Source organism: Heliangelus exortis, chromosome 2 (genome assembly GCF_036169615.1).
Source record: "Heliangelus exortis chromosome 2, bHelExo1.hap1, whole genome shotgun sequence".
Classification (NCBI taxonomy): Eukaryota; Metazoa; Chordata; class Aves; order Apodiformes; family Trochilidae; genus Heliangelus; species Heliangelus exortis.
The window spans coordinates 8,729,456-8,739,645 of record NC_092423.1 but is presented as its reverse complement, the minus strand read 5'-3'; the positions used below and the strand labels follow the sequence as shown (position 1 = coordinate 8,739,645).

Here is a 10,190-nt window from a genome sequence, read left to right as displayed (position 1 = left end):
GGGCGGGGCCGGGTATCCCCGCCGCCCGCCTCCTGTCGTTCGGGGCGAGTCCATGGCGCTCCGTACGGGGGGATCTTGGAACCCGGAAGCCGGGTTCCGGTCCGGTTCGGAGAGAGGAGGAGGAGCAGCGATCGCGAACGTGGATTAGGAGCGGGGGCTGCGCTGCGGGAGCGGGGGTGGCAGCTCGGGCGGGGGGAGCCGCTGGGTGTAGGCGGCTCTCCCCTCCCCCCCGTGCTCCCCCCGCGTCCCGGCGGGGAATGGTGTGTCCCGCAGCGCGCGCCTTGCTCGCGCGGTTCGGCGGCTCGGCGGGGGGAGGGGACGGGACGGGAGACCCGGGCCCCGGCGGCGCTTCCCGGGGAGCGCGGGGGATATCGGGGAGGGGGGAGGGGAGGTTGTTCCGCGGTGCTGGCGGCCGACACCATGTCGGCCGACGAGGAGGAGCTGAAAGTCCCGGAGGATATGTTCAAAGATGTCAAGTTCTTCGTGGTGGGCGACATCGACCCCAAGGTACAGGCTCACCCACCCCTTCTCCCGTTGCTGCCCGTCCCTCCCTCGGTGGTGGGGGTGACCGGGAGAAGGTGGGGGAGACCCGGTGGAATCTTCCGTTCCTCTTCCCCCCCCCCTCCTCCCTCTCCCTCCCCCAGCTCCCTCCCGGCACTTCCCGCGCGGGCTCGAGGCTCACGCGCCTTCCCGCGGTGTGGGGGGAGGGGAGCGCGCGCGCCTGCGGGAGTGTTGGGGGGGGAAGGGCGGGAAGGGCCGGTAAGGGCGGGAAGGGTCGGAAACAGCAGCGGCCGCGCCGTCACCCGCCCTGAGAGCCCGCGGCCCCGCCGCGCAGGCCCCGGCGCCGCCTGAGCGGAGGAGGGGCGGGCGAAGGGACTTCCTGTTGCCGCTCGGGCCGGGCGGGCACCGGCTGTGCCGGCCGCTCCTCCGCCGGGGTGCGCTCGTCACTCTCTCCCTACCCGCCCGCCCGCCTTCAGCATCCCGCTCCGCCGGCTCCGGTGTCCCGCTGTGCCGGCCCCAGCCCCTCCGGTTCCCGCCCCGCCGCTGGATCCGGATTTAGGACGGGGAGAGGGACAAGGCCGCTTGGGGAGGCTTCGCCAAGCAAGGAGTGGCTGGCGCTCCCCTCCCGCCTCGGACTGAGCCCCCCGGGATGGGCACGGCCCGGGACCCCCCTGGCTGTGGCGTCCGCCCCAGGACTTTTCAGGCGCCTTGGGTGAACAGAGGTGCTGGTGTGGTGTGAGGTGTCCTCTGCGTTTTTCCTGCCCTAATCCAGAGGAGGTGAGGAGCAGAAGGTGCTGACAAATGACCCTCTGGCCTAGGGAAGCACCCTGGATGTCGAGGTTGGCCTCCTCTGGCCTAGGGCAATACCCCAGATGATGATATTGGCCTTGGAGTTACTGGCACCCTGTCAATATGGGTGAAGGTGGTTAAAAAAACCCCACTTTTTGTGGTATGTCCAATTAGACGAGTGTTTGAAGTGTTCCATATCCAGCTTTAGGACAGCACCTTCGTGCAGACAGATTACTGCACGTTTCACACTGAGATTCAAGTCTTGCTGCTTTGGTCAAACCTTTGTTCAGCGTTGGGTTCCTGGTTCTTGTGTCCTGGCACTGACTGAGTCTTTTAGGCCTTTAAGTGAAGGAGAGACCTAGGCACTAACCTGCTAAGGTGGCCTTTATTCGTAGGAATGGAACTTTATGCTAATAGACACACAGTCTAGGAATATACTTAAAGAACAGGGAAAAAAAAACAACCCAAAGTCTTTCAATGTAAAATTTTTGACAATATGTTGGAGCTTGAATAAAAATCCCTCTCTAAAAAAATTACAAAACCAACCCTGTATCAGCAATATTACTGTGTGCATGAAGATGACTGTGAAAATAGGTGGTAGTCTTGTTTATCATGTAAGCAGTGTCTGAAAGTGTTCTGTATTGATGTAGCAACACAAACAGTGGTATTCCCATAGAGTGAGCAAACAGGCATTCTCTTATGCTATTTATCTTAAACTTTATTTATTATTTGCTGTAAGTTAGGCACACTAATTTCTCCTCTCTCTCGGCATGGCTTCTCTGGGCTGCAAGCAGACACCGAAGGTGGAGGTGGCAGGAGGTCAGGGAAGTGGCTGCACTGCTCCCGAGATCAGGTCGAGCTGGAAGGTGTTGAGCTGCTTCCTCATCATGAGCAGTGCCTGAATTGAGCAGCCCTGTGCACCTGAGTAGTTTCAGAGGGCAGCTGGCCTGTAAAAACACCATTCCCCCCTGTCCTCTGAAGGCTGGTGTGGCACAGAGGGACACAGAGGCCAGGGCTGTCTCCTCTCTGCTCTGGTGAGCCCGTAGGAACACGGGAGGGCAGAGTCCTGCCAGGGTTGGGCTGCAGAGCTGAGTCGGAGCCAGTAAGTGATGTGCTGAGCTTTGGGCCAGCTCCACTGGCACCTTTTGCCTCCCTTCTGCAGGTACCTCTGTGGTACCCTGGGAGCAACCCCAAAAAGAGGATTATGTACCTCTTGTGTCTTGACTCGAGGCAGAAGGCAGAAATTCTAAATTGACGTCCACAACAAGTTTTTAAAAACAGTTCTTAGAGTGAAATGTTGCTCCAGTTCTAATATAAATTACAGATACATTTGGCACATTTTACCTTTCCCTATACAAATGAATCCTAGCTTGATTTTCATCTGTTGAGGAGCAGCACACTTTGATCATCTTAAATTTTCAAATGGTTTTATGGAAAACCAGTCATCTTAATAAATACTAAAACTGCACTGTAATCAAAACAAATCCAAAAGTAAAGGGGAAAAAAAAGGTAATGTATTCAGGTGAATGAGTGCATATCCACTACCTATTAGAAGATACATAGCATGAACTAGAAGAGAAACAAAAGTCTGGAATGGTGCCTGGGTGTTCTTTGGCACATGAGGGAGAATTAGGCTGCTGGCTCTCAACTTTAAATCAATTCCATTGGGATGTGTGCTTGGCTGCTCACACCTTTCTGATAGGGAGGAGTACGTGTCAGCTATTTTTTTTTTTTTTTTAATGAATGCTTTTCCTGCAAGATGCAAACTCAAACCATCGTGCTTCGGTAACACCAGTTAAAATCAGTATTTCACAGGGAAAGAGGTAAAAGTCACACAATGCAGCATAAGGACTCTGAGCAGGATATCTGGTTCCTGCTTGTCTCATTTTGTTACTACTTTAATTATTTTCATGCTCATTGCCTCACTATTAAGTTGTGAGCTTTTCTTCTTGTTTCTTCCAGCGCAGATTTTAGCAGAATAAAGGTAACATTATGTGCCAAAAATAAGGAAATTTCATTTAATGGATTTAAGCTAAAACCTAAATTGCAGAATTTTGTCACAGTGCTCATATTGGGGCTTTTCAGTATTTTATTTTTAACAGGTATTTGGTTAATTCTAGTGTAGGTGAAGTTCTTCAGTTGTGCTAGTTTAAGCTTCCTTCTAAAACGTGTAACTTTTTGCATAAGCAGACACTGCACAGATTCTTTAGTGCAGCATTGTTTCAATATTAAAAAGTCTACACTTCTGTCTCATTAGTTGCAACTTCTTTCTCACACTGTCAGATTTGGGTGCTCAGTTTTCATTGCTTTCAGTCACATCTTTAGTGTTACCTTAAACAGCTGAATGGGGCTGGTGACTCGGGGAGAGCTGTGCAAGTCAAGGAGCTTGTGTGGAAGAGGTGTTCTTAAATATCTACAGTTTACACAAATGCTTAATTTTGATTTGGCTTTTCCTGTTGGAATTACAGCATCTTGTGTTACCTGGCAGTTAGCAGGATTTCATGCAGGAAAGTGCTGTGATTTAGGAGATTGGTGTAAAATGGAAACATTCTCTCTGGCTACGCAGTAGCAGGAGCAGCAAGCTTGTGATCAGTTTTCCTGGTTATTTTAGAGTAATTTGATAATATTACATATTCATCCACTGCAGAAAAAGCAATTTTTTAAAAAAAAGTGATGTTTTAATGTCGAGTATTTCAGTGAGGAAACACCAAAATTGCCTCCTTACTGAGTGGTGACTTTTTCATCCTTTTTTGCTTGGCATAGATGCTTTATTATAGCTCAGCACCATGTTCTGTAAGAGTCTGTTTTCCAGTGCCTTCTCTGTCCTGTTTCATGTACGTGGTAATAGCTTAAGGATCAATTTCTTAATGCTTTGTTTGATAAATGCAGTGCCCTGCTCTCTGCTGCCTGCTGTTTTGGGGGGAGCATCCTGTTACAAAGAGAGAGACCCCAGCAGGTTATGAGACATAAGCATCTGTCCTTAGCAGGTTTTGGAGGATGAAAATCATACCAGTTTAGTTCTGCAAAATCATGAAATGCAACTGTCCTTTTCCTAATAAGAAAAGGAGAGCATGGAAGAATGATCTGAATTGGCATTTTTAACATTTGAACTCTAGACTTTATTGTTTTAAACCATGTTTCTTTTCTTCTACTCTATGTCCTTCTCTGTTACTTTTATTCAAATAAAAATTAATCCTGATTTTAGGGAACCAGCCTGGATTCACCACACAGATCTTTACAATTGAGCTGGAGAATGCTGAAATCTTAAACCAATATCTAATAAAAGAGCTTTGAGGAACTAAGATGTGCTTTGTGACTTGTGAGGTTTTGCATTTTCTGAGGACAAAGTGAGACATTTCAATCCCAGTTATTCATAGTAGTGACTTCAGGGGCATGTGTCCTACTTTTTTTCTTTCTTATTTCTTTAAATCACTCTTTGTCCACTATCACGTCTTTTCCCAGTGTGTCAACTCTTTGTTAGTGTTTTCCTTTCTCAAGGCAGTGGTTACAACTTTTTCTTTTTTTCTGCTTGCAAATACCTTCCTAAGGGGGTATTTATTAGACATGCTCTCTCCTTGGTCATTCTGGCTGGCTGCATTGTTTTGGAGCAGCCGAGTGGCTTCTTCAGACTTACTCATATGCTCTCAGGTGAGGTATTTTGGTGGGATCTAGAAATACTGGAACAAAATGCTTTTGATGAGGATGGAATTCCTTTCTTAGCTGCTAAATGGACATTTACAGAAAATGCATGACAGTTTTGTTTTGTTGGTTTTTTTCTGTCCAAGTAACTAACTGGCCAAATCTGAATGAATTCCTGTGAAGCCTGTGATGAACTCACAACGTTACCTTCTCCAAGGCAGCTGTTGGGTTACCTTCTTTTAAATTTGAATTTCTTCTTTTGAAGTATATTCACATGCTTCCAGAGCCACCATATACAAAAAGAAACACTGAGAAGAAGGGTTTTCTTAGCCTGCCTGAGAGAAAATTATTTTGAGATGTTTTTTGAGGAATATATATTTTGGGAAAAATTTGACGCTTTCCAGATTTCTACTCCAGCCTGAATTATTTTGGAAAGTAAATCTTCAACTTGTATTAATAAAGTATGGCAGTGGCATAAACCATTGGTAATCAGATTTTAAATAGTTTGTGTTTGGCATCTTCAGAAAGAGTGCTAGCCACTTACAGGAGGACAACCAAGAGAGAAGGCCATATTAATTCCTTTATCGTGTTAGTGTGTTCTTGCATTAATGTCTTTCTCAAATTAGATGTGCTAAAAATTGTTAACTTCTCCATGTTCTCTTTTGGGTCTAGGTTATTCAACTTCTGAAAGCTGGAAAAGCAAAGGAAGTTTCTTACAATGCACTGGCTTCACATATTATTGCAGAAGATGGGGACAATCCAGAAGTTGGAGAATCTCGTGAAGTTTTTGATCTCCCTGTGGTAAAGGTGAATGAGCCACCCATGGTACTGCAAAATGCTGCTGTGGATACTTCATTATTATAACAGAAAATATTCATGGTTGGATGATGACCAAATTAGATATATTTTTTAAATTTTCTTGTTACATAAACTTTTTGCTGGACTGATAGACTTCTGCAATTCTGTTCTCTCCTTTATTCCTTCAGTTATCTATGAGATGGTGTTCTATTAACTGTACTTCAGAAATGTTTCATAGCAGAAGGTTCTTACAAGCTCTGGCAATGGAAAACCTCAATTTAGAATAAGTAGTAGAGTGCTGAGGATTTTTTTAAACACATATAATTGCTAAAGTGTTAAATGGCTTTGCTCATGTGTATGATGTTAATTTTAAACAAAAAGGAACTTGTAGAAAAACATTTTTTTTATTATTATTTTTTTTTTTAGTGTTTGAATTTTTTTTCCTTACTCATATTGGAACTAGCAGTATTTCTTTACTATCTTGCAATAACTGGGTTTTTTTCCCAGTGAAAAATTATGGCTTGCATGTATGAAGATAGGAACTTGTCTGAAAGTCATGAGAGTGAGGAAAGAACCACTTGTATTTCACTGTCAATACCCTTGACAGTGATTTTGAGTTATTTTTTCCATATGGTTGCAGGTAAAAGAGAATTTAGTGATAGCTTATGTGAGGAGAGTTTACCTGACAGTGTAGAAGTGTTAATTGATTCCAAAAACCAAAACGTAGTTAGCTAGAGATCTTATGATTGTAGTGGGCATTCTGATTAATTTTTATTTCCTTTCTATGGACTGTTTTGTGGCATAATTTTAATCTTACAACCAAGACTGCTGCCGTTTTCATGTGAAGGAAGGGCATTAGTGTCATTAACAATGCTTTCTGCTTTTTAATGCCATTTACTTAATTTAATTTTCTTTATAGCTGCTAAAAGCTAAACTTTTTTCATTTGTCAAGGAAGAAGAACTTTTTCATTAATGTCACTTACTTGGACCTGAAAACATCACAGCATGATCTGTAATCAAGCAGATGAGATTAAGTATTAAGAGAATGGAGGTCAGAGCCAAAGGCTTGTTACTGAGAGAAAAGGCATAGAGATTGAGAAAAACTTGAGTGAGGAAAATCTCCCAATTCTTTTTCGTAGGATCAGGGCGTTGTGAATTAGATGTTTTTAGTTAATATTTTTATGCCTTTTTTCTAAGGGAGAGAATGCCAAGAGTTAGGACACCATATGGATGTATTTCTTTGGTTTTTTAGAAGTAGTAATTTCATACTGAATGTGATGCTTCTCTCTTTTCTGCCATCTTCCTTACACCCTGTATTGGGACCACTGTCTCTTCCCTACTCCATCACCTCCCTCTCTCTCAGAGCAGGGAATGCTGTCCTAGAATACTGTTAGTTTAGGGTCATCACCTGTGTGCTTAGCTCCCTTATTGCTGTGTGTTTAGAACCTTATTTCTGTATAAAGTTAAGGTTCCTGGCTCTTCATTGATGAGTACCAAGTAGGGGAGGTTTTTTTAGAGTGCAGAACACTTAAAAAAAAATAATAAAAAAAAAGGGTGTGAGGAGAGAGTGAATAAATACTGTAAATGGTTTTCCTGGCAATAGGACAAGAGAAAGGCATCTTGCTCCCATATTCCTGCACAACTTTTGAGCAGTTTTTGTATTAACTCTTGCAAATAGATAAGAATAGTCTTTTTTTGTAAAGGCCTGAATACATTGTCTGTGAAAACTTAGACTGAGAGATGTATATTGCAACCAGCTATTGTATGAACTTGGAAGGTAATTCTTATTTCACACATGCAGACACAGTTTTTAATGGCTTGCTGTTTTCCTTTTTCAGCCTTCCTGGGTGACTTTGTCTGTTCGCTGTGGAGCTCTTCTGCCGTATCCTTTCAGTTCAAATTTGAATCAGTTCTATAGGAACCATGTTAAAATAGACACTGTCGAGGGATTAGAGGCTGTTTTTACTATGTACATCTTAAATTTTTAAAATTATAGAATGTGTTTTGCTTGCCAAGATTGCAGTTTGCTTGGAGCCTTTTTTGTCTTTTTGTTTTCCTGTACCTCTGGCTATTTTGGATGCTTAATAGGTACTTGCAAGAAAACTATCATCAAAGGGACTTTAAGCATTTGAGGTGGAAGTTGGTAATTAACTTTGAGGATCTGGGAAAAATGCTGGAGTGCAGCAAGTGGGGAAATGCTGGTTTGGAGTACAATGGCCCATTCTGCCTTTTGTAGAAGAAGAACTAAGTAAGGGATAAATGTGCTTTAACTTGTATTAGCACTTGTATTAGTAACAGTTCATTAACAGATGGTGTTAGTGTTCCCATTTTTGGGGTAGTCTGTCCTTGCCTCTTCTAAACTCTTTTTCCTTTTTGGCTGGATTTATGTTTCTTAATATGTTTGGAGCATATGTTCTTGCATATGTTTGGCATGTTCCTTCCTCTTTTTATCAGCTAAGACTGTTTCACCTTTATTAACATTACTCTCAGTTTTTTCTTTGGATTATAGGAATGGTGGCAATTACTGTTAATGTAGAAAAAGTCATGCATCTTAGACCATTGTGATAAAGATTCTGTTTGTGGAAAAGCTGAAGCAGAGCAATACATTTCAGTACAGATGCAAGCAAATGATTGCAGCACTCAATGCCAGGACTAGAGAGAGGCTCTCAGGCAGGAGATCTCATTTTGGAATAAGGTTAGGAGGGTGGTCCTGTCTATAGTGGAAAACAAGAGGTAGATTCAAGAATCCAGGTGTTGGTATTAGGAATTCAGGCCTCTACGTGCTTCAGCAATTCAAAATTTGTGCTTTACACCCAGTGTTTCAAGGTCTGTGCCTTTGCATCTTGCAGGGGCTTGAAAATTTTGGAAATAGCCTGTATATTCTCTACTTCCCCAAGAGAGTTCAGCTTATGGTGTGAACTGTAGGAAGGTAAAACACTGAATTCCTCTGATAAAATGTTGTAGTGAGGTTTTTGCAATTGTCTTGGTCACAGTAATTAACATGTTGGTTAGGATTTACAAATCAGTGTGAAACACTTGCTATTGTCCCTGTTAGTCTTCTGAACAAAACAGAAGAATATTTACTGTTAATGACTTGGCTTCCAAATGGAAAAAATGCACCAAGCATTACATGGCAAAATGCAAATCAGCAGAGCTATTGTCTTGTTGTGTTTTGTGATGTGATCCAGGCTGGTGATTTTTGTGGTTTGCATCTGGAATTAAAAAATATGTTTATCAGCCTTTCATCATCAGGGTGAGAGTGTATGGTTGCTTATATCACATCTGTTAGCCTTCTTCCTGTTCTGAGGACTGGTTGAAAAACTAATGAAATAGCTTGGAATTAGCTACATTTTCAGGCTTAAGTTATCTGACATTACATTTTCAGGCTTAAGTTATCTGACATTGCATTTTCAGGCTTATCTGACATTGCATTATTGGTGGTGTGGTTTCCCAAGGAGAAGTTGGAACCATTAGAATATTTGTCTTCTGTCTGAAACCAGGGGTTCTAAAAGGATGACATCATTGCATACCCAGAAGAGAAATCAACAGATAAAACCATTGAGTGATGCAGTCCATAACTAAATTGTAGCAATAAATGTGTGAATGTAGCCTTCAATGGCTATTGCTTAGGAAGCTGTTATTGTAGGCATATAGGAATGGCCAAATGGAAAGGCCAGGTCTCAGTGCTATCATATTTTTGGCTTGCATGGAGGAAGGAAGTTTTGCACACCTGTCAGCAATAAATGTGTCCTCGGACCTTTGGCTTTATTCTTTTTAGCACTTCCATGTCCATAGAACCTGGTGTTCATAGATTTTATTCTGGGTCTTTATAGTGCTCACTAAAATGGGTTGTTAAGTCTTTGTTCTGTTTTAGTCTCTTTATGACTTTTAGTGTCGTGCATCCGGCCTTTCATTGGGGTTTTAGGTACTACCATAATGAAAAAAATGTAGTTACTGGAATAGCTTACTTTTTCCAGTTGAGAGTTTTTGAGCTCTGTTCAGGCAGAGGTTTGAGATTCTCTATTTTCGCCTTTCATTTATGTTTTAATTTGGAGGTGTAATACTCAAAAGCCCATGTTGAATTTACTGAAGAAGCAAGTCCTAGGAGCATCTTTTGTCAGTTAGATGAATCTAACAAGAGCTTTAAAGATTTTATATTTGTTTACCAATTGTGGTACTTGTGAGCATTTGCCTGTCAGTTGTTAAAGATGAAGTACAGTGTAGGTTTTAATGCAATATAAAAGTGTAATAATTTTGCCTGCTTCTTATAAATACTTTTTAAAATGCTAGCAAGAAGGTTGTTTTCATCAGGGGGAGCTTCAGAAGGCCCTGTTCTGCTAGTTAGTATCACTACTAGCTGATACTAACAAACTGAATAAGCTTCAGCTTTCCTGAAGAAGGAAAGACAGCTTTGTGTGTGAAAACTTGAGTTGTAATGTCATAATGAGGGCCAATGATTTCTT

At 42.6% G+C, this 10,190-nt stretch overlaps 1 protein-coding gene across 1 annotated transcript in view; it reads left to right on the top strand.

Moving 5' to 3' along the window:
• The first annotated feature begins 355 nt into the window (after positions 1 to 355).
• Positions 356 to 10,190, top strand: part of PAXIP1 (PAX interacting protein 1) — a 31,752-nt gene continuing 21,917 nt past the window's right edge. The window contains exons 1-3 of the mRNA XM_071734727.1: positions 356 to 507; positions 5,602 to 5,736; positions 7,566 to 7,609. Of these exons, the coding sequence (XP_071590828.1) occupies positions 421 to 507; positions 5,602 to 5,736; positions 7,566 to 7,609 (266 nt within the window). The 5' untranslated portion in view covers positions 356 to 420. The remainder of the gene's footprint in view (positions 508 to 5,601; positions 5,737 to 7,565; positions 7,610 to 10,190) is intronic.